Below are 27,169 nucleotides of genomic sequence, written 5' to 3'. Positions count from 1 at the left end.
AATACAAATTTTTCTAACACTTTTTCTTGTCTTTGCAGGAAAATTAAAATAAAGGTCAAGCATCATTTGGACTTCAGGTCTGCCTGTGGGAAGATCTCCTAGACCTACCCCTAGAGGAGCCACCCACAGTGTCTCCTTCCTGATTTACATAAAACTGGGATTCTTGTTGCTGGTTCTGAAGTTTAAGATTTCCAATTCTCTCCTCCATGGATTTTGTGTTGGCATTAGCCATTGCCATTTGGTTGTTCTAAAGAATCAATAGAGATAAGTGCTAAATTCATTATCATGGAAGTTCAAGAAGAAACACTAGGGAAGCATCATCTTTTACCCAATTCATTTCATTGAGCACATATTGAGATGACTAAGTGCGCGCCACCAATTGCAAACCTCCAATCATCCGCATGCTTTCTTCCATAAGATCAACACTGACCTGAAGCATAGATCCACAAGTTCACAAATAACTTAATGAACAAAAATGAGGACAAGAGACTAAAGGATTCAGGAACATACTAGGTCATTCCAAGGGACATATGGGGTGTACTCTAGTTGGTTTAGATTCATAGAGCTGTATGACCTATCAGGGTTCATCACTTCATATTGCCAGGAAGGAAAATAAGGATATGAACTAAAAGAGCCATCCACATGGCTCGGAGGAGGACTCTCCTCCTCTTCAGAGGATGAAGCCTAACTGTTCAACATGCAGACATTTTCAAAAAAGTTGAAACAAGGAGTATAAGAAATGCAAGACATGATGCAAATTGACTTTGGAAAGAAAGGAAGCTACTAAGGTTATAGGAATGCCAGCCATACAACCTTGCAATTGAGTCTGGACAAATTCAAGATAGTCTCCTGGTGTCCTCGACACAACATGGCGGACTCGAGCTAAGAGGTCCGCCAATCGGATGGAAGGACAAGGATAAACTGGAATCGTCTCAAGAGGGTACACATGTTGAACTTGAGTTAATACCTGATCATCAAGATACCAATACCTCCCATGGCTACACTCAAACAACACTTGACGACCATTCAGCTCTTGAGCCCATTCATACTCAGCACGCTCCTCACAACCAAGCCAAGGATCCAAAGACATCTAAAAATTACAAAAAACTCAAAATGAAAAGAAGCCAAACCACATAGCACAAAAAAGAAAGAATACAAAAACTCTCAACCAAACACAACCCCTAGAACAAAAAACTCACATCATTTGTAGTCAAGTTATTAATCACCATGTGCCAAGCTTGCAAAAAATTCTTAGGAGGCGTTGACAAATGATACTTAGGCAGCCACTAAAAAAACCTTGGATACATGTCGCCAACGTCCTCCAAAACTTGAGGATCAACCTCCAAAATACTCAAGCATCTAGACCGAAGAGAAAATCAACACATCATTAATGGCACAACAACCAAAATGACCTTCCAAAACACACATAGCCAAGAATTCAAAACCTCACTTGGCAAACAAATGGTGCACCTCCTAAGCTTAAGAGGCTATGTCAAGAAAGTTGAGTCATAAAGTGCAAAAGGGTTGCGTAAGCCATGCCACCCCAATCATAATGTTTGATCTGGCCAATATCCCTCAAACTCCACAAATAGTGCAAGCTCACAGTACTACCCAAGTCTAGACATAAGAGAGTTCCAATGAAGAGAAGCATGAACATGCAGGTGCTGGTTGCTACAGTCTTATAGTTCTCAATATTGGTGTACAGCCATATCAAGGACACATTTTTGCTCCTAATTTTTGAAGGCATCACACCCAAAAGACTTTTAATCTCTGCTGAGGTGATGAAATCATTAACTTTAATTCTTTCACCAACCAGTTTCAAGTTAGTAATGGATGAGAAGTCATAGGGTGTCAACATCACCTCACTAATGCTTGGAAAATGGAAAGTGCAAGTAGTGTCCTAGAATCACCCTGACAAAGCAAGGAGTAATTAGAGATCCTTATACTTAATGGTATCATGATCTAATAGAGCTTGGAAAAAGGTTTGGAAGCCGGCTTCATTAATGATGTTCTTAATTTCCGGGGACAATATCTCCCATATGCCTTTCTACGCCTAGAGGCTACCTCTACTTTTGAAGTTCTACAAAACACAATTTAGCTAATCATTGAGATGTCCATTCATGACCAACAAAAATCCTATGCCAAGAATCCCTTGTCTAACACCAACAAAAAATTTTCCATATCCAACAAAAAAATTCCATGTCTAACAAAAAAAAAAAAAAAAAATCCCATGTCCAATGCAAAAATCCATACCACCACAAAAATTTTCCATACCCATACCCATAAAAGTTTCCATGCTCATGAAATAAGACTTACACATTCCAACAAAATTTCCACACTCATCAAAAATGAGTTTGTTCAATCAAGCCTACACATCAAGTTCTCATGATTTCAATACCCATAAAATTCAAGTCAAAATTCATTCAAAAATACCACAAGTTACATACACGGCCAAGCTTCATGAGTCATCAAAATTGTCCAAATTTCATCATGCCAAATAACTCAACAATTCAAATATGCCCCAAAGCCAAGAGCACAACATGGTCAGACCAGGGTTTCCAACCAAATCATACAATGTTCAAAATTCCAACAAGAACAAACAACAACAAAATGACAATGTCTCAACATCAAGCTCTCAACAAAGCATAAAATCAACAAAGTTACCAACAAAGAAACCAAAAAAAAAAAAAGAAAAAAGAAAAAAGAATGAGCTCACCTTGAAATCCTTTTTGAAGTGTGGAGCATGGATCTTAGGTTCTTGAAGGAGCCCCTCTTCCTCATTCCGTTCAAGGAATGGGTGGTATTTCTTCCCATTGAAAGTAAGAAAAGATGGTCCCTTATAAGATGCCATTGAAAATGCAAAAACTGAAGGTTTAAAGATGGGTTTGTTGCAAAGGTGGTCAAGAATAAAAAGATCTGAAAAGATATTTAGGGAAATGAATGAAGGCAAGTTTAGAAGTTTAGGGAAGTGATTTTCTAAGGAAGAAATGGTGGGAAGATGAAGAAAATGCGAGTGGAAGAAGTTTGTGAATATTGACAATGGTGGAAGAATGAAGTGTGAAAAAAAAAAAAAGGAGATGAAGAAAAGGAAAAAAGGGGGCCAAAAATTTGGCCCCCCCACTTTTAACTCACCTGAGTTGTTAAGTCAACTTAGGTTTGACTGAGTTGACTTAGTCAACTCACCCAAATATATATATATATATATATATATATATATATATTTATTGTTTTTTTTAAAGGAAGAAGAAAGATGAAATAAAAAAAATTCAAAGATTTTCGAAGACAGATGGTATCGATTTCAAGAAAATTTCAATTTTGAAGGAAGGGAAAATAAATTTTCAAGGATGGTCAAGAACAAAGGGTATAAAATTTCAAATTTCAAAGAAACAGAAGAGGGAGAAAAAAAAATAAAAAAATAAAAAAAACCTTTTCAAAGGACTACAAAAATCAATCAAGGCTTTCCTTCTAAAGAGGAAAATTCAAGTCAAAGAAAAAGAGAAAGAGGAAAATCACACATCTCAAAATAGTTGAACAACAGTGCACCCATCATTTAAAATCTAATCCCAAATTTTCGACTTTTGCAAGCAAAACCCCAGGTTCCAAGATAGAGAAACCTATTGGTTACCACCCATTTAGATCAAGGTAGAGAAACCCCTTGGTCGCCACACTTCAAGATAGAGATAGAGAAGTATCTCAATCACCCAGGTTCCAAAATAGAGAAGCCTTTTGGTTACCTCCCATTCAGACCAAGGTAGAGAAGCCCCTTGGTCACCTCTAGATTCAAATTGAGATAGAGAAACCTTTCAATCACCCCAGGTTCCAAGATAGAGAAGTCTCTTGGTTACCTCCCATTCAAATCAAGGTAGAGAAGCCCCTTGGTCACCTCCAGATGAAAATTGAGATAAAGAAGCCTCTCAATCGCCCTAGGTTCTAAGATAGAGAAGTCTCTTGGTTACCTCCCATTCAGATTAAGGTAGAGAAGCCCCTTGGTCGCCACAATTAAAGATTGAGATAGAGAAGCTTCTCAATCGCCTAGGTTCCAAGATAGAGAAGACTCTTGGTTACCTCCCATTTAGATCAAGGTAGAGAAGCCCCTTGGTCGCCTCCAGATTCAAATTAAGATAGAGAAGCCTCTTAGTTGCCTCAAGTTCCAAGATAGAGAAGCCTCTTGGTTACCTCCCATTCAGATTAAGGTAGAGAAGCCCCTTGGTCGCCACAATTAAAGATTGAGATAGAGAAGCTTCTCAATCACCTAGGTTCCAAGATAGAGAAGACTCTTGGTTACCTCCCATTCAGATCAAGGTAGAGAAGCCCCTTGGTCGCCTCCAGATTCAGATTAAGATAGAGAAGCCTGAGGTGTTCCAAGATAGAGAAGCCTTTTGGTTACCTCCCATTCAGATTAAGGTAGAGAAGCCCCTTAGTCACCACAGTTCAAGATTGAGATAGAAAAGCATCTCAATCATCCCAAGTTCCAAGATAGAGGAGCCTCTTGGTTACCTCCTATCCAAATCAAGGTAAAGAAACCCCTTGGTCGCCTCCATTTCCAGACTGAGATAGAGAAACCTTTCAATCAGCCCAGGTTCTAAGAGAGAGAAGCCTTTTGGTAACCTCCCATTCAGATCAAGGTAGAAAAACCCCTTGGTTGACATAATTCCAAATTGAAATAGAGAAGTCTCTTAATCGCCCTAGATTCATACTGAGATAGAGAAACCTCTTGGTTACCTCCAATCCAAGTCAAGGTAGAGAAGCCCCTTGGTTGCCTACAGATTCATATTAAGATAGAAAAGCCTCTCAATCTCTCCAGGTTCCAAGATAGAGAAGCCTCTTGGTTACCTCCCCTTTAGATCAACGTTGAGAAGCCCCTTGGTCACCTCTAGATTCTAGATTGAGATAGAGAAACCTCTTAATCGCCTTAGGTTCCAAGATAGAGAAACCTCCTGGTTACCTCCCATTCAGATCAAGGTTAAAAAGCCCCTTGATCATCACAATTCCAAATTGAGATAGAGAAGCCTCTCAATTGCCCCAAGTTCAAAGATAGAGAAGCCGCTTGGTTACCTCCGATTCAGATCAAGGTAGAGAAGCCCCTTGGCCGTCACAATTCCAGATTGAGATAGAGAAGCCTCTCAATTGCCCTTGGTTCTAAGATATAGAAGCCTCTTGCTTACCTCCCGTGTAAATCAAGATAGAGAAGCCTCTTAGTTGCCCCCCACATATGGATTGAGATAGAGAAGCCTCTCAGTCACCTCAGATTTCAAGATTTAATTTAGGTTTATCAATTATCAAGTAGATCAAGTATTCCAAGTTCCCATTTTTCAAAACAACAAAACACTAGTTCTATGTTCCCAAGGTTTTAGGTTCTAGGGCTAGGTAATCTTTGAAAAGTCAACCACGATTTAATCATGACCGCTAAAATCAATTTCTTTGTTTTGTATTGACATTCGCTTTGCAAGCTCTGTCAATGAGGGGCATTCTATAGACACTCAATTTTGCACCCATAATTTAATCTTGAAAGATGACTAAAGTAACCATTCACATAACCAAAATTTAGAGTTGCATTACTTATATTAATTCATGCATTGCATATCATAAAAATGATCTTGAGATTCTAATGGTCGTAATAGTATGCTCAATTCCCAAATTGGACCGTCAGATTGAAAGATATCACATGATTAAGTCTTTATGATCTGCATGCACTTTTTTGGGTGGAACTGATCTTGCGTGATTAATTTAAATTAATTTTGATTGGTTAAACAATTAAAATTAATTAAATAATTTTGTGATTGGTTGTTGGTTGGTGTCAAAAATAGGCCTGCTTGCATGAGAATAAAGTGGATAATCTAATAACAAAGAAGTTATAGATAATCAAATCTTTTTGGAATATTTATCTATAAGACAATTATCACTTTAAAGACCTCAATATCAAGAAAAAAAGGATTAATTTTAAGAATACGAATCAAAAACGCGTCTAAGTGCAATTTTCAGCTAAAAAATCGTAAAAATAGAGTCCAAATTGAACCAAAACTCACACGTAGGCCTAGCACCAAAGAGGGCTTGTCGGCACTCTTGGAATGCCAACTAGCCTAAATGCTTGGCCCAGCCCGGCCCGGGAGCTTCCTAATTGAGATAAAGCCTATCTTTTTCGGATTTTTAGAGATAAGGATGCGTTCCAATTCGTATCTAATCTCTTTCAGCTTCTTTCATAAGCATCCCAACCTCTATAAATAGAGGAAAAAGATCAGAATCAAGGGCTCTTCTTTTCTGACTTCTCTGCTCCCTTTACGTTAAAGACATTCTGGAGGCTTTTGCTTTGAAGAAACTTTTTTTTTGTAAGTAAAATATTTTAGATCTCAAAGAAGTGAAAACTTCTTTGATTTCTAAAATATTCTTTTATTTGAAGAGCACGCTTATGCAAGAGGTATTTAGTTATATTCTGCCATCTTTTTTTTTTTTTTCTTTCCAACAATTAGTATGTTGTGGTTGTTTGTTGCATGAATGCGGTTAATATGTTTGATTTTTATTGTGCCTTGTTCTTAATACATGATTGCCATGCTTAGATTTTGTTGAAATTATCATTGACATGTTCTTTAGTTGATTGTTTGTTTTAATTTTTTTCTTTGATTTCAAAATCTGCTAATGATCATCAAAACCACTCTTTTAAAAAACTCAAAAATGATCTATATTTTAATTAAATACATATCTAAATTTTTTTTGTTCTCCAAAATGATTCGTATTTTCATTAAATACAGATCTGTATTTTCATTAAGTACAGATTTGTATATTTTCAGTCATAAAACTAGTCTGTATTTTTTAATTAAATATAGTTCTAAATTCCTTTATGGTCATAAAAATGATTTGTATTTTCATTAAATACAGATCTGAAAATTTTTCTGAAAAAGTTTTCCTTTTAAAAATTGTAGATTTTGAAATTTCAAAGAAGGAATTAAGAGTTAGGTTAAAGTCTTTCTTTTTAATATGTGTTGCATGCATACTAAGTTTGTCTCATTAACGTGAATCCTCTTTTTGAAAGTCTTTTTTATTTACTTTCAAAAACATATTTGATTTTTACAAATAAAATCTCACTTTTTTAACTTTTCAAAACAAATTTGATTCCTTTTAAAAAAATCTTATCTTTTTTATCCTTTACAAAAATAGATCTGATTTTTAAAAATCAAAACTCATTTTTTTAACTCTACCAACAACAGATCTGATTTTTCTTGATAAGGTCTTTCTTTCTACCTTTTACAAAAACAAATCTGATTTTTGCAAATCAAGTCTCATTTTTTTTTTTTTCAAAATAGATTTGATTTTTCTTTAAAAAGAGGACATTATTCATATGGCAAATTTATTTAAATTAATTTTGTCAAGTGTTTCTCATGTGTGTTATAACATATCATTCAACATCATACAAAAAGGGCATATAATGGTCATTAGAGTCTAGAAGACTAGACTTTGTCTGGTCGGAATGGGTGCCTAACCCATTCCATAACCTAGCCCTTGAACTAAGGATTTTGGTTAGTAGATTAGTTTTGTCTTTAATTTTGGTAGAATGTAACTAGGACGAAAGCTTTGTATTTTTTGGCATAGATTGTAACTAGGACCAAAGCCTTGTAAGGTTAATCTACACAATTGTACTTTTTCTATTCAATCAATGACATTTGATGTATTTTGAATATGTAATTGTATTTATTTTTTCTTAATTTTTTTTTGGTATAAAAAATAAGTGGCGACTCCACACCTGTGTCTAATAATTTAGTAGGTACTATTATTAATGAATTGATGTTATTCATGACCTGTGTCTAATTTAAATTTTCTTTATCTTGATGTGTTACCACTGCTAAGCTTTTCAAGATGTAAAGCAAAATCTAGAACAATAGGGGGTCATTCCCTCCATTAGTCTCATGATTAAATCTAAGTGTTAAACAGAACCTCGGCTAGGTTCGACTCCTCAGGTCACCTGCCTTTGGTAAATTAACTCCTAAAATAATGTGAGGGTTAAGCATAACCACGGTTAGGTTCAACTCCTCGATCACTTGCCTTAGGTAAATTAACTCTTAATTAAATTTAAGAGTTAAATAGAATCTTGGCTAGGTTTTGATCCTCGAGTCACCTGCCTTGGGTAAATTAACTCCTAAAATAGTCTAAGGGTTAAATAGGACCTTGGCTAGGTTTGACTCCTTGAGTCATTTGTCATGGGTAAAGTAACTCCTAAAATAATCAAAGGGTTAAACATAACCTCGGCTAGGTTCGATTGCCTTGGGTAAATTAATGGTCAGTTAATTCTTGATTAAACGAGTAAAACACAACCTCGACAAAGTCCGATCCCTCGGGACACTTACCGTATTCAAAATTAGTTCTTTAAATGTTAAACGAACTTTTGATTTGTCTAAATTCCACATAAGTTTCTAGAAACTAATGTGGCTCTTAGACCTTTAAGATATTTGTGGTGTTGAAATTCTAGGCCCTTAATTACCCTACCTAGTGTTCCATCTTTGACAGGACAATGATATCCATCATGCCAGTCTCCCAAAATGATCAAGAAGTCCACATCCAAGCCTTTGTTTGTTTTAGGAAGATAGGAGATCAACCTAACCGTGGAAAACCTAGTCCTAAGGTAAAACCCCATGTCCTTGTTATCCTAACAACTATATACCCAATTGATATCATGATGGGTGATGGGTTAGGACCACACCCATCTTTTTGTTCAGCTAAGCCACGCTACACACTACCCGAAAAAGATTTGGGAAACATTGGGTGGATAGATCCTAAAGAAGTTAAGGAAGTCCCTTATAACTCCATCCATAAGGATCCTCATCCCTCCTTCTATAAAGGTTGTCATGGGGATAACTACGTCCACAGTCTGCCTTTCGGTTTACCAATCCCCTAATTCACAATGTTGTATGGTTACACTGGCGGGAATATCATACCTAGCATTGAAAGTCTCTCTGTTTTTGGGAGTGTCTACTAAGCTAGCAAATCTACCCATCCTAAAGAACCAAAAAAAAAAAAAAGCAAAAAAAAAAAAAAAAAAAACTCTACACTAAGCAAAAGCTTGTAACACTTACGAGTGTAGGAAATTGGACTCCTTGAGTAGCCTTTCTAAAGGTAAAGTAAATTTTTCTGAAAGTGGGAAGAATGACCTCCACCTCCCTTTATATAGGGATGAAAAGAGAGCAGTAATTTTCCTGCCCATTTACTCCGAAAAACGTCAACCGTAGGATCTTTGTCTTACCATAGAACGTGGGGGACACGAAGCTGTCTGTAGCATTAACTGCAGTGTTAAGGAAACCAAGTATTAGGAGCATGTCTAGGGCAGTTGAGAAGACATTCCTACATGGGAACACACCCAGAGCATGCCAACTCCTCCATCTCCTACCAAAACCCCACTCCCTTAAGCAACAAAAGGAGTGAAGTTTTAAGGGGCTATTGTGGGAGAGGTAAGCCTGAAGAGGGAAGATCGCCCAATGGGCTGAACTTGAAGAGTAGTTGGGCCCAACTGTTCATCACATTAGGCTCAACACAATTAGGAAAGTCTAGTCAGTGAAACCGAGGAAGGTAAACCACTCAAGGAGCCCAAGAAGTAAACACTCCTCGAGAGACTGAAGACAAACTACCAAGGCCATAGAAAGGAAGCCTCTCAATCAAGGGAAGGAGGAGGCTTCCAGATAAAGCATCCATCACCTTCATATTTAATGCACTATACCAACTCAACTTACCACATTAATGGCAGAATGACCCCTGAACAATGCTCCCACAACCTCTAGCCTATTCTAACACCTCCAGTAAGGTAGTGATGAGACAAGTATCTAAGGAGGGATTAACTGTGTGCATGATTATTGCAGTGTGATTGTCTTCAATCCATGTTAGCTAGTGACATTGGTTTCCCAGTCTATGCGACATGCATCAACGTGTTTAATGCTTTGGTGAGCTCCAGTTTGCTTTAGTATGAATATATTGACACATGCTGTATACACAAGCATGAAACCTTGCTAGTGCACTATAGCACACCAAACATAAAACTCAGCCAAATTTTCACCTTGAAAATGGGGCATCTTTTTGCCATATTTTCATAGCGAAAGCTTGGTGAGAATAGTGTTTTGTGTGCTGAGACATCTGTCCCAAAATGCTGTTGAATTCCCACCATGAAAATAAGGCGAAATGCTCTCTTTGCAGTACTATCTCTTTTCTCACTTTATTATTTTTATTCCCTTGTCTCTCACTGATCACATACTCTCTTCTCCTTCACTTTATTATTTATATTATTTTAATGGGTGAATTTAAAATAAATTTTTTTTTGATATTGAATGCATTGTAAAGTAAAGTAATATAATATATAAAATACATTTCTTAAATGCTAAAAGCTAAATGTTTTAACACCATTGCTGTTAATGCGAGAAAAATCTTTGCATTTTTTAATTATGTATACGTGGACAGGAAGTTTCCACATTTTGATAGATATACATGAGACATCATAAATATATCTTACCAATTACCTTATATTTGAAAGGAAAAAATCTCTCATGTGCCAGGCGCATGAGATACCATGAGGCCTACCTGCCTTTGAGAGCAGGTCTCATGCTTATGAGATTAGAACTCATTCAAAAGAATTTTGACTCATGTATCCTTTATATAAGGTTTATTTATACAAATCCCAGCAAAGCCATGATGTCATCCTTGGCTATTTTACCCAAAAAAAAAAAAAAATCCCTTGGCTATATATAAAGAATCTAAGAGATTTATTATATACAGCCAATGGGAAGAAGTGGGTGCTTATACAAAAAAAAAAAGGGAAGAAGTGGGTGAGCATTCTACACGTCTCTGATATTTTCACTCTCCAGTGTGTCCAATGAAGAAAGCAGAGCTAGTTTTCGTTCCTGCACCGGGTATGGGTCACCTCGTTTCAATACTGGAGATTGCAAAGCTTCTCGTTTCTCGAGATGACAGGCTCTGTATCACAGTCCTCATCATGAGGCTTTCAATAGATTCCAAGCTGGCCGCCTACATCAAATCTCTCAATGATTCCTCGTATACTGAATGTGTACAGTTTATTGATCTCCCTCAAACTTCTTTCAAACAAGAAACCAAACCCATGGTTTTCGTTTCTTCATTCATTGAAAGTCAGAAACCCCATGTTAAAGAAGCTGTTACTAAGCTCAAACAGACAAGGTCAGGTTCTAACTCTCCTCGACTTGCCGGATTTGTGGTCGACATGATCTGTTCATCTATGGTAGACGTGGCTAATGACTTTGGGGTACCTACTTATTTGTTTTGCCCATCGAGTGCAAGCTTTCTCAGACTCATGCTTCATCTCCAAACCCTTCGTGATGAGCAAAAGCAGGATATAACTGAGTTCAAAGACTCAGATGCTGAGTTGGCCTTGTCAAGTTTTGTGAACCCAATCCCAGCTAGGGTCTTGCCTGGTGTGGTGCTCGACAGAGAAGGGGGCACTCTGGTCCTTGATTATGCTAGAAGGTGGAGAGAAACTAAAGGTATCATTGTGAACACGTTTTTGGAACTCGAATCCTATGCAATTCACTCATTTTCTGATGCTACAAATACTCCACCTGTTTACCCTGTGGGACCCATCTTGAACTTGAAGGGTGAAGATAGTCATGTGGGGTCGGGTGATCAAAGCTCTGATATCATGAAATGGCTTGATGATCAGCCTCAATCATCTGTGGTGTTCTTGTGCTTTGGGAGTAGGGGGGGTTTTGGTGACAATCAAGTGAAGGAGATTGCAAAAGCATTAGAACGAGGTGGGTTTCCATTTTTGTGGTCCTTACGCCGACCCCCTCCAAAGGGAGGGGTCTTTGCATTTCCCACTGAGCATGAGAATTTGGAGGAAGTCTTGCCAGAAGGATTTTTGGATCGGACGGCTAGGATTGGAAAGATCATTGGATGGGCTCCACAAGTGGCAATCTTATCACATCCTGCAATTGGAGGCTTTGTATCGCATTGCGGGTGGAATTCAATATTGGAAAGCCTTTGGTTTGGTGTGCCAATTGCTACATGGCCACTCTATGCTGAACAACAGTTTAATGCCTTTGAGATGGTCAAGGAGATGGAATTAGCTGCGGAGATCGTGTTGGATTATCTAACAGAATATACTGATAACCAAATTATTGTGACTTCTGAGGAGATTGAAAGAGGAATAAAGCAACTAATGGAGAATGATAGCAAGATTAGAAAAAATGTGAAGGAGATGACTGAAAAAGGTAGGAAGGCCTTGATGGATGGTGGATCTTCCCACTTTTCATTGGGTCGAATAATTGATGATGTTATTACAGATAGTATGCCATGAACTTATTGTGTTTTTTTATTTTACTTTCAAAGCATTAATTGTGCTTTATGTTTCTAAATCATTTCTGTTTTGTTTTTTGTTTTTTTTTTTAGGCTGAGCCCTTATCTTATATCTTAATATTAATCTATATATAAAAAGTGAGAGTTTGAACGGTTTTGTGTTGCATTTGGATGGCGGTTTTGTGGAGTCTTTTGGTTTTGTTGCTCGGTTAACTTAATACCATTGAAAAAGTGTGTGGTGCAAGAAATGATCCCGAAAGAGTTAAACGACAAACAACATGATTGCAAAGGAACTGGCTGCGGGATATGTGCAGATTTACATTGTTATCCTTAAAAAGTTACATATAGGGGGGGGTGTTATTTGATCTTTTAACTATTTTATTTTTATTTTTATTTTTTATGTTGATATACTTTATCCTCTTTTGTTTTCTTCTAACAAAGGAGTGGTGCTCTATTTACAATTTTGAGGTTCGCAACCTTAGCTCTAACATAGTCTTGATAATTTTTTACAATGACATTGCATCATGAAAATCCTCACACAAGGATCCTGGTCTTTTGGTAAGTATTTGATTGGTTTGTTTAAACCAAAGGACAATGAATTCGTTAATAATGCTGATAGGCCAAAAATGAATTGACCCCTTGTGATAAATTAACCAATTAATTTAGCCAAGTGAATTAATTAAGTTAATTAACATGTAAACACGTGGTAGCACAAACAAATCACCAAATAACTTAATATGCAGCGGAAAATAAATAACACAGTGATTTGTTTACGAATGGGGAAAACCTAATTGCAAAAATCCCACCTGGTGATTTTCAGGTCACCACTCCCGAAATTCCACTATTATCACAACTAGTATTTAACCCGCGCATTGCGTGGGATTATTTTATGAATTAGAAAACAATCAGCTTAAAATAAGGAAGGGGGTGGATGGTTAGTTGTTCAGATAATGATGTTAATGTGTAGGTGTTCTTCTAAAAGACAAACATAACTTAGCATCAACACATGATCTAGAGAAAATGTTAATTGAAATCTCATAAGTTCTAACTAATTGGTTCAAGGCTTTTTTATACCCTCCTTATCAAGGATTATTAAATTAATAAGTCTTAAACTATCGAAATCTTGCAAATGTCCATAAAGCAATTGGTTTTATGGAAGATATGCTCAATCTGTTTGTTGGGAAAGGTCCTTAAAAGATATTCCTTCAATAATTTAAAAATATAAATATAAAAAAAAGAAAAAGGTTGTAATGTTTGGTTGCTAAGAGAATTAATCATAAATTCCAGAATTTTGTTGCTAATATGCCAAATTCATGACACATTAGTGTCTAGATTGGCATAGCAATCAAATTGGTTCATTTTGCAAACTTTAAAGATAACTATTAGTTATGAAGCACTACTAATTAATACCACGTTTATGTCCCTTCTTCAACCTGAAATTTTGCCCAAAATATGGAGTTTGGACCATTCATTCAACACACAAAATATCATATTCTCTCTAACAATACCCACATTTACTATTCCACACCATCCAACTAATTGCTTTCACATGTTAAAAACATGGGGAAAATAGCACTAAGTTGGAAATTCCATATGATCATTGACAGAAATTTTAAAATGGTCTTTAACCATGATTAGATGTCCATATTTTATTGGTGTAGCAGAATTTTTAGCAAATTTTTAGTCATTATTTCATTTTCATAATGACTAATAAAGTATCTATATATAAATCACTTTCTCAATAAAAATAAGTATCTGCAATCAGCCACATTGGCTGCTGCATACACTATCTACCATTAATATAAAAGTTTAAAGTATCTAACCCTAGTAATTATGCAGATAGTGTGGAATATTAACTAAAATCTAAGAGATAATCAACTTTGTATAAAAAACATTACACTTTCAAATTTCAAAGTTCTACAATTTCAATCCCTCTTCAAAAACAGCAAAACAGGTAGGAAGGAAAACAGAAACTGAAAATTAAATTGAATTCTGTATTACACATTCTCTTTCTATTTCTTTGCTTCAAATTCAGGTCCCCAAAAAGAAAGTTATTGGAACCCAATCCACCACTCTTTTTGATCTGTATAACAAAAAAAGTAAATCGCAAGCACATTATGCTGTTAAAAATCAACTTCTCAATTTCATAATGTCTTCCTTTATTTTAACTCAATAAGAAACTTTGTAAGTGTACTATCTTACATAGGTCTAAAGCAAATTTGAGAGAAGCCAGGATCGATGGACATTAGAAAGAAAACACGAGTTCCATTTTGATCATTGAAGAAAATGCAATTCCTTTTATACCCATTAAACTCTTCAGCCGAAATCAGTAAACAAAAATCATTACGCAAAACAAAAGTTCAATCACCCAAGTTTTTTTTCCAACTCTATTGATCCCACTCTTCATCCAACTTATACACTTTCAAATCAACCACTTTAGGACCAAAGATAACAAAAACGGCAGAGTCATTTACATTAGTTCAAGGCGAATTGGGAAACATAACTACATTATTGGCAGACCTACATTCAATCTGAGTTTATGGTTTGGAACATTAAAAAACTCTTATGGAGAAACAATAATCACAGAAAAATGTATCATTAAGATAAACAAACAAAGGGAAGAAAAATCTCTTCAAAAAACAAAGTAGAGAAACAAACAAACAAAGATGGCGTAAATCGAATGGACGCTGTTTCTTAGGAAGATACAAAGAGAGGTATTGTGCAAATGTTACACTGTTTCTTAGGAAGATACAGATTCTCACCAAAACTAAATGGAATCATAGATTCTCACCAATGTGTCTTATATTTATTTGATTTAGCACCTCTTGAAAGCAAGGAAAAGCTTTCAAATCACCATATTGAACGTATTATGTTCTTATAATACAACAAATAACCAAAACAAATAGGGTGAATTGCAATTGTATTCAATTTTCAAAATTACAAATTCTGCAACCCAAAACTACAAAACTTACATAGCAATCAGTGACTAAAATTATTTGAAACTTACACGAATCAACATGCTGCTTCCGCATAATACCGATCTTGGGCAAAAATAATCTAGCATAACTGAATTCAGAGAGAGAGAGAAAGAATTGTATATCAAAATGGTGTGTGGGTATTCATAATCTTGCAAGTTTAATAAGAATTTGGAAACTTTCCCCTGTGCTCATCAAGCCAACAAAAAATATAAAAAGCAAAAACAAATATATAGAATGTTTGACTATGGCAAAGAAATAAGGAACCAAGCCAACAAAAACTTAGGCATACACTGCCAATATATATATATATATATATATATTGGCTTCTTCTAATTACCTTCCACGGCCTTAGGATGCTATCTTTTTTAAAAAGTGATGTGCAAAACTTTTCTTTTTAAAAAGAGATGCAAATGATAAATAAAATAAAAAAGAATTCAACACAATATATAACTTTAACAAAAAACTCACTGAAAGCTTGACCATTAGCAAGAAACAGATATTGGCAAACAAAGAATAGATGAAAAAAAATATTTTCAGAAACTCAGTAGGATAAAAATAAATGTATAAAAAGTTCTTAAGAAGCACTTTAATTTATCAATCACAGTACCTTATACCTTTTAGGTTGATGACACGAACAAAAGTGACAACATAACTAACAAAAATTTATTAGGTTATCAATATTTTGCGTATTCAAACTTCCTAACAATGGGGAAAGAAATACCCTTTCTTTATCCCAGATTTAGGCCTCTTATAAACTTCATTTTCCTCTTTTTGTAACAATGACATCACCACCTTAACAAAAACAGTTCCCATGAATCAAAATTCTTAAGAAAATCTAAATATCCCCATAAAGTAATCTCCAAAAGGATTATAAGCAGAGCACTTACCTATAGGACTGCTATATTATCAGTGGTATACTTAGGCTTCCCAAGCATTAGTGGTATACTTTTTCCTTATTCCCATATCTACATCAGATTGGCTGAAATTACATACATGAATTCTACTTGATGCAAATGCACTACAAAAAATTATTGGGATTGGACCATGATTTCCCTAGCACAACAAATCCATATGAGTCACATAATTACAGGAGAGACATTAGTATATACATAAAGTGCAATATTACAAATAGAACTCAATTTAGAAGTTGCTTTTGGCTCATTTAAAAATTTTCCAAAAAGAATAACTTGCCTTGCTATCAGCCCCATCAGCCCTATCAGCCATATCTTCAGCTAAATAACATACTACATATCCTTTTGTCTTTCTCTATTAATATTTTTATGTGACTAAGCATTTGTAGTAGTTACATTACCTCAAATTCAAAATATATATGATAAATCATTGTTAGATACTTCTGCAACTTAAAACCATGTTATCACCCAACTAACCTGACATTCTAAATCCAATCATTAATAGAATTAATGATTGGCCAACCAACTGCAAAGGGGGAGGTTTCTCAACAAACAAAAAAATTAAACCTGCAAAGGGGGAGAGATTATTATCAAAAGCAAATATGTGTTGGCCATCTTTTTAAAATGGGCTGCTCAATTTATTTGTAATCTTCATCTCAATTGAACATAGATCATAATTTCCTTAAACACCTGGAAATGTAATGATTTGTAAACACAATTTGACTAATGGAATTGTAATGATTCATATATCATTATTTTCAGCCTCCTTGAAACTTTCAATATACATTCTCTATGGAAAGATGCACTTACTAATATATCCTTATTAATCTGTCAATATGATTATCTTCTCAAAAATTTAAAATATATACCTAAAGAAGTCATACCTTGAAAATGTACCTTTTTTGAACCTTCAATCCAAGTGATGCAAATGCATCAACAATTATTTAAGATTTCATCCAATAATTAGAATGCAACATACATTTGAAAGCCATGAATCAGTGCTTTACTAAAATAGCAAACTATCAATATCACATCCAATATTGTTTATTTGTAAGAAAGATGAACAGTTTAATAACAAAATAAATAAACAATAAAATTGGTATATGGGAGAGTTAGGATTTCTATTAGACTTAGAATGTGCAATAGTGTAAGTATCCAATAGTATTATACTCAAATGTAAAAGTTGCCTACTCACTATCCATTTGTATGAGAGGAGAGAGAGCCATTGTCAGAAGAGTACAAAAATACTAAGGAAGTAGAGATCTATCTCAATTTGATAGGAAAACACAAACCCAAGATTCACCTTTCAATCAAAAATATGAACACAAACAAAATATATAAATTTATGAACATAGTCAAAGGTAGTTGGGCAAGTGATATCTTAAGAACTAAAGAGAGATCACAGACCCCCTAAAAGAACATATTATGAAGATCTAAATTTCTAATCTCTTCCACTCATTTATCCTGGTAACCAATCAGAAATAAAATTAAATAAAATACTTTGCATGAGCAACATCGGACATGCATCACTTCCAATGCTTTATCAACTAATTTGAAGATTTAATTGAAATAAACATAAAAGCAAAGCAAAGCAAGAGCAATAGCAAAATCAAAAACCAAACCCAACATACTGTATTGTCTTCCCAACAGTCAGATAATTCTGGCGAAATCCCATTAAGAGAAAATCACCGTAGCCTCTCTCCAACGGAACCATCTTAGTCCTTGAATCTTGATCTGTTCGAATATCCCATTTGTTGGCTTGCAGAAAAAGGAGAACACGACCTCTAACCAAACATTGTAAATGCCCAACCAGACCTTGTAAATGCCATGAGAGGCAGTCTCCTAGATTTGAGTGGGGATTTTTGTGGTTTTGAAGTGTTTATTGAGATTGTGCAACGAAGAAGAAGAAATATGGGTTTTAAGAGACAGTGGTGTTTGAAGCAATGAATTGGTATTAACGCTTAAGGGAAGTTATTTAGCTTTGATTGAAGCATTGTTAGTTTAGGCAGCATCTTTAGGGATGAAAAGTTATGTGGGTCTGAAACATATATACTGAAACTGTTCAATCCGCAAAATGAACAGGCACCATTGTTTGGAAACTAAATAAGTAAACGACTGAAAAAGGAACAATGAGAAATAGTCAATAAAAAATCAAACCCAAAGTACCAATCCATTAAAACTACAAACTTTGAAACACAAATTGAAAGAGATTTCAATAAAGAGAAAAAAAGACCTAACCGTACCCATTCTTCTTAGACTTTGGGTTGCCTCAAAGGCTTGGCCTTTCCACCTACAAACCCAGAAATAAATAAAGAAACATAAACAAAGAGTGCAGTCGAGATCGCATAGTGAATCTATACTTGAAAAAAATCAACAGAGAGTCAAAGGAACCTACCCAATAATAGCTCTGGCGGTACGACGGCAGAAGAAATAAAGTTTCCTTGTGGTTGGAGGCCGACGGTAGTACCGGCCCTGAGATGTCTGTCTTTCTCCCCTGTGCCTTAACAACGCATCCTTTCAGTAATTTCTCTCTTCTCTTTTAAAATCCAAACCAAATGTAACCCAAATACCTAAATAAAAATCAATCCAACCAAAATTCTCAAAACTAATTCATATTTCATACCTAGATCTAAGAAGGGATGGTGATGGCCGGCCGCATGAACTCTGTCTCTCCCCTGTATCGCAAGCTTTGTTTTTTTCTCTCCTTCCCTTTCTCTGCATCGCTCGTGTTTTTTTAGTTGCAAGCCTTTTTTTTTTTTTTCATTTTATTTTAACCGTTTTTTTTTATATACTCATAGAACATCAAACGGTGTCAAGTTGTCAAGCGATATAATTTTTCGCTTCTTAATTGTAAACGTGGCAACATTTTAAGTGACCTACGTGGCAGTATTTTAAGTGACCCTTTTTCCTAACGTGGCAGCACCTCGTTAAAGACTTCTGTTATTATATATAATATTAGACAAGTTGTTACAAGTAAATTAATCTCAATGCCTTATACCAACCTACAGTTGAACCCTTATCCCAATATCCAATTGGACTTGTTTTGTAGTGACAATTTCTCTTTTCGATGCACGACTCCCAAGTATATGACTAATCAATTGTGCGGATCCCAATACGCGACTTCAATCACTAACTAGAGAAGGTTGTTGGCTGCAAAGTTCTTTAGTTCATCCACACGATGAAGATTAAGAAGATGCTTGGTCACAAAACTCTACGGTGCACAAATACAGCAACTTCTTCAGAAGAGATGAATAAGGGCGAAACTTTGTCTTAGGTCACAATTTGCTTGAACAAACTATTCTCAAAACTTGTACAACTTGTGAACACTTTGACAGCCTTTAAAATAATCCTTTTATATGTGTAGGATTAGAAGAAAAGAAGGCCCAAACACATAAAATCGGATTAGAGTCAAAACAGAACTAAAATTCTATTTTTCATAAACCTCAACAGATAGCTGTCTGTCAAGGTGCTGTTGAGCAACTGTTGAGCTTTAATGAACAGCACTTCTTCAGCTTGAATTTTGGACAGACTTGCATGTTTTCAATACTTGATCTTGAAACATAGTTTCTTGAAATTTTAAACACATCCTAGATCTACCCAAATACAAGTAAAATGTGTTTTGTCAAAGGATAAGCCAATTACATAAAATAGTGACATATGTTCCTAACAAGTGACTCACGTATGTCCTAACAATCTCCCCCTTTAGTAATTCGTGACAAAACCACAACAAACAAATGAACATATGAGAAAATTCATAAATCACTTAACTCATATTCACTTGTTAAATACAATAAAATTTATTTTAACACAAACTCTTGAAAAACTTTGCAAGAAGTGAGTTTATGGCAAGTAGGCTTTGACAACCTGTATTTCTAAAACACTTTAAACAAAACTCATCAAGGTATCTTTGTGTGAAACAGAAATAATAGATTGCATACAAATAATAAGAAGCATGTGCATAAAGAGAAAAAAGAAACAACACATGTAAGGGTAGGTGAAAAAAACATACATCATATATATAAAGAAGATAAGTACAATGTATGTCAAAAATGGTCACAAGACCCATGTACAAGAACAAATGTATCTAAAATAGAGAAAAAGAAAAAGATACATGTAATCCTCACTACATCCCTTAGATACCAACACTCCCCTAACAAAAATGTCCTATACTAACTCTCCCCCTAAGAATGACTACTCTCATCTATCCAAAACTACTTCCCTTTTTTGTCACGAGTGACAAAGGGTAAGAATGTCAAGTAGACATCTCATCGGTAAGCTAGCATCTCCATCATCATCATCTGAAGCATCATCGTCATCACCATTCTTATCATCATCATCCTCAGAATCAGACGCCACTAGAGGAGGTGGTGGAGGAGAAACCTTAGGAGCAAAACCACCCATGGTCGCCTGTCGTTGTGCAATACGACCGACACAAACCTTCACCTGATACAACTCCATAAAAAGAGTATCAAGGCAAGCATCCATGCACTGCAACTATGCCATGATGTCTCCTAGAGTCACATCGCCCGAAGAAGAGGAGGGAGCAAATGTGGATGGAGTAGAACGGGAGGGAGGAGTTGCGAAATCTGATAGTCGAGACCTAAACTGTACCTCACTACGTTTAATGGTAGCATAGTCTATGGCACACATGATAGGAAAATGGTCGGAAGAGAGAACAGGAACAAAAAAATGGCTTAGAATCCTCATGATAGCCGAAGGGAAAATGAGCTTATTACGAGTAGCCGTATCCCTATACACATCTAAGATAGATAGAATAAAGTGTAAAGGAAAATCTATAGTGAGGTGCTCTAACAAAGAAAGCAAAAATCGAGCACGAGGCTCTGTGATAGAGTTATAGTGAGAGAGTGGGTGCAAAACAAAAGTCATCACCATATTCATGAATCTAGGACCTTTAGTAAAAGGCCGACATGGTGTAAACTGACGATCACCCCAATCTGTTGGACGCTCGTAGAAAGCGAAAATCATCTTGTCTTTGGACATAGTCCTCAAACGCTCACAACCGGGGTAGTTAGGATGCTCTGCCCTCGAAACATGAAGCACATCCGCAACAAGTTGTGGTGTGACTACAGCACACATACCTTGCACGTGAGTAGAAAAAAGAGGTAATAAAAAATTGAAACCATGCATGTTGGAGTAAAACTCCTGAATCAGCATGGTAGGGCAAGTGACCGAGATGTCACACAGTGACTCTCATCCCCGACTGTGAATGATAATGGGAAGATCAGTGTTGGCAAAGTCTGCCAAAATGACTCAGCGTTCCGAATGAACACCTCGTCGAGAAAAGTTCTCCGAGAAGTTCTTTTGGGCATCGTCATCATGGAATCGAATGTGAGAAGGAGTAGGATCAGAAGAAGACGATGCCCTAGAACGCAAAGGGTTCTGGGATGGAGCTGACTTACGCTTAGGTGCCATAAACACGACAATCAGAAAAGATCCAAATAGTTCAAATATAGCAAGTATATTGAAAAGATAATACGTATGCATGGGGAATGCATGAACTTGTGGTATGCAAAAGAAATTGTATCATGGTCTTAGCCCAATCCAATCCTACCAGCACACAATCAATTTGCACACATCTAAATGCATAATAATACTGTTATTATGCTAATGTGATGCAATGCATGAGATTTGAAACTCATTTAAGTAAAAACCCATCCCAAAATTTCAACAATAACTTATCAATTTTGAAAAACCCCAAATTTTTCATAAACCCCAAAACCTAGGTTTCAAAACATGAATGCATGTAAATGAAAGAGATTAGAAGCTTACCAAGTAAAGGAAAACTTGAAAAAGCATGAAGAATCACTTAGGAAGAGGTTTGGAGTGAGAGAGAAGGTGTTTAGGTGAGGAATAGGTGCGGATAGATCGAGAGAGATCGAAGAAAATGAGAACTGGATCGCGACAACCCAATATATAGCGCTTTAGTAATTCTCGATAGATAGAGGTGTCGAGAGGTGTCGAGCCATCTGTCGAGGTAGGTATCGAGAAAAACAACATCGACAGATATAGCTATCAAGAAGGTGTCGAGAAACAAAGCAAAGACACAAGAAGAGAAGCTCAATCGATCCACCAGTTGTTGAGAAGCTATCGAGGATCCAGGAACTTTCTCATTCGATCAACCAGCTATTGAGAATCTGTCGAGAATGCGATAAGAAAATACCTTAAGAGCTCGACAGAAAGCTAGGCGATGAGGAGATATCGAAGAGGTGTCGAGATTGCTTAAAATGCGTTTTTCAAGAAGGAAAAAACACAGATATGAATGCAATCAAGCATACAACTCAACCAAAGATCCAAGCAACATTTTAAGCTCTTAAAATCATCTCTCAGCAAAAATTTTAATCACACTGATCCCAAAAACACACATACACACTAAACATGTTTAACCAATTTTATATTTCAAAAACAAGTTAAGACAGTTTAGTAAGCATACATTAACATATGTAAAACCTTGTGATGACCAAATCACATTGTACATGCACATGTATCAAGAGTAGCAAAGAATATTGTGTGTTGTGTGTGAAAAATATCGCAAGATTGTATAAGTGTATATATGTTATGACGATTTGAAATATGAGAAAATCACTTTAACTCACACACAATTATAATTGCTTGATGGGGACTATCACCTTCGAGGTACATCCTATAACTCCCATATCTCCTAGAATACACGCTTGTAACTATATTTAAAGTATTTTGATCATTTTGCTTTTCATTATCTTTGCATATTTTATTTAAGCAAATCATGCATGGGCATATAAGAGAGAGAAAAGAAATACCCAATGATGGTAAGCATTTGACATTCCAATTTTGCTATGCCGAAGCACACAAATGTCATTGACACTGCTCTTTTGCTATGCCGAAGCATACTGGTGTCATATTATGATTAGTGGGCAACAGTGGTGAAATGGTTATTTATGCCTTTCTTTTAGGATTTTCTAGTCCTTCCCATCAAAAAAAGTGATACGAGTGTTAAGTATAAGAGATCACTTAATCATACTCATCACAAATAAGAGCCACAAAGAACACTTGCTTAGTTGTGCATAGAGATGCTCATCTAAACTACAAGAGATACAAAGTTTAGAAAACTTTGTTTCAATGGCCATCCAAGGTACACAAGTATCAATATACAAAAAACACACACTGTTTTTGTATTTTTCTGATTTTTCAAAAAAAAAAATTTATATGATAAACAAAACAAAGAAAAACTGAAAAATAACCAAACAAAACATATTAAACAAAGCAAAGCATAAAAACTAGACTGACTCAAAACTTGAAAGTAAAACACACAAGTATTGCACACACAAAAACAAGTCACTTGGATCCATTTTCCTTCCACACCCTGGAAGAACATTTCCTTTGATTAAACCCTTGAATCGGCGGTGAGGGGGAAAAATTAAAACCGTTCAAGTTCGAAAGGAACATGAGGGCTTTGAGAAGATCTCCAAGGGGAGCAAGAGAGGATTGAAGCTGATTCTGGCTTCTAGATGCTATCATGCCATTGCTCTATTAAGTGGCAAGCCACTTATAGCAATTTGGTCAAGTATGACTGGCAACTCCACAATGATGACAGAGATGCTGTTTCTTTTGTTTAGACTATTAAGAGTTAGCTTTCTAAGCCTTAGGATTCTTAGCTTCCTTCTTATCTTGTTTAGGGGGTGCTCCTAAGATAGATTTACCTTTGTCTAAGTTCTCACTAGCTAAATCAGTTTTAACATTATTATTCTTAATTTCAACATTATTGCTAGGAGGAATAAAAATAGTAGTACTAGTAGAAGCAGTATTAGAGGAAGAGAAACCATACCCTAAACCTATTCGATCAGAAGCAGATTTCTGAAGACTGAGCATCTCATTAAGCTTTGCACTTAAAGTCCTCTCCAATTAAGGTCTGACATGAAATAGCTCCGCTTCAAGCTTCTTGGTCTTCTCAGCTAAGAAATTGTTCTTGTACCTTAGTGCTCCAATAGTCTGATTAGCCTCATCAAATTTTGTGGACAACTCTTCACAATCAAGTTCCACATCATTGAGCTTCTTGGCAGCTAGCCTATACAGTTTCTCATGCTTTTTAGAAAGCTTGTATAGTTTCTCAAAGGCTGTATGGATGTCATCTTAATCATCCATCTTCTCAAACTTGTATTCCACCAATTCCTCTTCTTCAACCACATCTTCAACAATCCCATCAGTAGGATTAATAGTGGCAGTGAAGGCATTCAAGATTCTGTTATCCTCATTGTTGGAATCATCCTCAGGCTCGATGTCGCTCAAAGTAGCAGCAAGTGCCTTGCTTTTCCCAATGCTTTTGAGATATATAGGACACTCTTGTTTCATGTGACCGAATCTTTGACACCCAAAGCACTTAGGTCTTGTAGGAACAGTGTACTGACTGCCATCCCTTGCATCCTTCTTCCCTTTATCTTGGATCTTGAACTGAGAAGAAATAGATTGCCTACGGTCCTTGTCGAAGCCCTTTCCATTTGCATTCTTCATAAACTTCTTGAACTGCTTAGTGATGTAGGACTTCATTTTAAAATCTTCATCATCTGAAGACTCATCTGTCTCATTGCTCTTCGCCTTGAGTGTCATGCTCTTGCCTTTACTCGTCTTGCCAATCCTTGATAACCCTAGCTTGTAAGTCTACAGATTACCAACCAGCTCTGTTAAAGGAATCTTGTCAATATCCTTTGATTTCTCAATTGCGGTGATCTTGGCATGAAATCTCTCGGGTAGAGATCTGAGCACTTTTCTCATAATCTTAGGTTTAGGAATGGTTTCCCCAAGATTGAACGCAGAGTTTACTATGTCCTTGAGCTTGGCATAGAACTCATCAAATAACTTATCCTCCTCCATCTTAATCTCTTCAAAGCTTGTAGTGAGCCTCTGTAGTTTTGAATCTTTGACAGCCTTGGTTCCCTTATAGGTTGTCTGGATAATGGTTCAAGGCTTTTTGGTAATTTCAATTGAGGATATCTTCTTAAACTCCTCATTGGTGACCGCACTGAATAAGGCATTCAACGCTCTACTGTTGAAGTTTACGGCCTTGATCTTGGCATCATCCCAGTCAGCCGGCGCTTCCTTCGGCTTGGTCCAGCCTATCTCAATAGCTTGCCACACTTTCTCATCTAAAGACTACAAGAAAACTCTCAAGCGTACTTTCCAGTATGCATAGTTAATACCATCAAATAAAGGAGGTATGATTAAAGACTGTCCTCTATCCATGACAAATAGTAGTCAATAGATCAGCACAACAAAGATTAAAACCTAATCAGAGTGTGCCTGCTTTGATACCACTTGATAGGCCAAAAACAAATTGACCATTTGTGATAAATTAACCAATTAATTTAGCCAAGTGAATTAATTAAGTTAATTAACATGTAAACATGTGGTAGCAAAATCAAATCACCAAATAACTAAATGTGCAGTGAAAAATAAATAACACGGTGATTTGTTTACGAATGGGGAAAATCTAACGGCAAAATCCCCACAGGGTGATTTTCAGGTCACCATTCTCGAAATTCCACTATTATCATAACAAGCGGTTACAAGTGAAGGAATCCTAGTACCTTATACCAACCTACAGTTGAACCCTTACCCTAATACCCAATTGGACTTGTTCTGTAGTGACAATTTTCCTTTTCGATGCACGGCTTCCAAGTACGTGACTAGCCAATTGTGAGGATCTTAGTACGCGACTTCAATCACCAACTAGAGGAGGTTGTTGGCTGCAAAGTTTTTCAGTTCATCCACACGATGAAGATCAAGAAGATGATTGGTCACAAAACCCTACGGTGCACAAACACAGCAACTTCTTCAGAAGAGATGAACAAGGGTGAAACTTTGTCTCCGGTCACAATTTGCTTGAACAAACTATTCTCAAAGCTTGTGCAACTTGTGAACTTGTGAACACTTTGACGGCCTTTAAAATAATCCTTTTATATGTCTAGGGTTAGAAAAAACACATAAAATCGGATTAGAGTCAAAACAAAACTAGAATTCTGTTTTTCATAAAGCTCGACAAATAGCTGTCTGTCGAGGTGCTATCGAGAAGCTGTCGAACTTTAATGAACAATACTTCTTCAGCTTGAATCATGGATAGACTTGCATGTATTCAACACTTGATCTTGAAACACAGTTTCTTGAAGTATTAAACACATTCTAGATCTACCTAAATATAAGTAAAGTGCGTTTTGTCAAAGGATAAACCAATTACATAAAATAGTGACATATGTTCCTAACAAGTGAATCACATATGTCCTAACAAATGCAATGTTTCTTTAGACATCCTTTTGGATATAAATCCATAGTCTCTCTCTTCGATGTTTAACCAAGAACAATGTCGAGATTATAGGAAAAATATCGAGCATGGTGGAGCAAGTTGATGAGTCTCCGAATGGTGAATGTCGTGGTAATTATATATGGGTCTGATTTAACATTAACATCAACCAACCTCTCTACTGGGGTAGGTTCATAAACTTGGGCAAATCCAAGTCACTATGGATATCTTATTAGTATGAATGCATGCCAATTTTTTGTTATTGGTGCGACTTATTAAACCACGATGACAAGGATTGCAAACTCTGGATCAATAAAGGTGGCGCATTATCAAAGGATGAGCAACAATATAGAGCTTGGCTGCGGACCGCCATGGGAAACCTCTAACAACCCTAGGATTGGAAAGATCATTGGATGGGCTCCACAAGTGGCAATCTTATCACATCCTGCAATTGGAGGCTTTGTATTGCATTGCGGGTGGAATTCAATATTGGAAAGCCATTGGTTTGGTGTGCCAATTGCTACATGGCTACTCTATGCGGAACAACAGTTTAATGCCTTTGAGATGGTCATGGAGATGGAATTAGCTGCGGAGATCATGTTGGATTATCGAACAGAATATACTAATAGCCAAATAATTGTGAGTTTTGAGGAGATTGAAAGAGGAATAAAGCAACTAATGGAGAATGACAGCAA

At 36.2% G+C, this 27,169-nt stretch overlaps 2 protein-coding genes and 2 long non-coding RNA genes across 6 annotated transcripts; 1 reads left to right on the top strand and 3 right to left on the bottom strand.

Annotated features, from left to right (window-relative positions):
- Positions 1-709: 709 nt before the first annotated feature.
- On the bottom strand, positions 710-2,993 carry LOC115984347. 2 transcript variants are annotated; one of them, XM_031107352.1, is made up of 2 exons: positions 2,717-2,993; positions 710-1,090 (listed from the first exon to the last, which is right to left on the bottom strand). In XM_031107352.1, the coding sequence occupies exons 1-2, from the start codon at positions 2,849-2,851 to the stop codon at positions 710-712; spliced, it is 516 nt and encodes a 171-aa protein (XP_030963212.1). In that variant the 5' UTR covers positions 2,852-2,993. The 2 variants fall into 2 exon arrangements, with proteins under 2 accessions (XP_030963212.1, XP_030963213.1); XM_031107353.1 differs by lacking the exon at positions 2,717-2,993 and adding an exon at positions 1,200-1,273.
- Positions 2,994-10,757: 7,764 nt separating this feature from the next.
- Positions 10,758-12,457, top strand: LOC115986542 (UDP-glucose flavonoid 3-O-glucosyltransferase 6-like). The gene has a single exon (XM_031109671.1). The coding sequence runs from the start codon at positions 10,844-10,846 to the stop codon at positions 12,296-12,298; it is 1,455 nt and encodes a 484-aa protein (XP_030965531.1). The 5' UTR covers positions 10,758-10,843; the 3' UTR covers positions 12,299-12,457.
- A 3,601-nt stretch (positions 12,458-16,058) lies between these two features.
- Positions 16,059-17,160, bottom strand: LOC115986543. The gene is made up of 2 exons (XR_004090770.1): positions 16,664-17,160; positions 16,059-16,293 (listed from the first exon to the last, which is right to left on the bottom strand). It is a non-coding gene; the product is annotated as an uncharacterized LOC115986543 (long non-coding RNA).
- A 667-nt stretch (positions 17,161-17,827) lies between these two features.
- LOC115986544 lies at positions 17,828-18,936 on the bottom strand. 2 transcript variants are annotated; one of them, XR_004090771.1, is made up of 3 exons: positions 18,582-18,936; positions 18,425-18,476; positions 17,828-18,301 (listed from the first exon to the last, which is right to left on the bottom strand). It is a non-coding gene; the product is annotated as an uncharacterized LOC115986544 (long non-coding RNA). The 2 variants fall into 2 exon arrangements; XR_004090772.1 differs by having other exon boundaries at positions 18,430-18,476.
- Between the last annotated feature and the right edge of the window lie 8,233 nt (positions 18,937-27,169).

The sequence above is a fragment of the Quercus lobata genome, chromosome 4 (assembly GCF_001633185.2).
Source record: "Quercus lobata isolate SW786 chromosome 4, ValleyOak3.0 Primary Assembly, whole genome shotgun sequence".
Taxonomy (NCBI): domain Eukaryota; kingdom Viridiplantae; phylum Streptophyta; class Magnoliopsida; order Fagales; family Fagaceae; genus Quercus; species Quercus lobata.
Note: the sequence above shows the minus strand (reverse complement) of the source record. Positions and strands in the feature narration are given on the sequence as shown.

What these genes read in the sequence shown, in the direction of transcription:
- LOC115986542 (XM_031109671.1), top strand. Translation starts at nt 10,844, where the DNA reads ATGAAGAAAGCAGAGCTAGTTTTCGTTCCTGCACCGGGTATGGGTCAC.
- LOC115984347 (XM_031107352.1), bottom strand. Translation starts at nt 2,851, where the DNA reads ATGGCATCTTATAAGGGACCATCTTTTCTTACTTTCAATGGGAAGAAA. An exon ending in ACTTCAAAAAGGATTTCAAG is followed by an intron (nt 1,091 to 2,716) that starts GTGAGCTCATTC and finishes TGTAATTTTTAG; the next exon opens with ATGTCTTTGGATCCTTGGCT.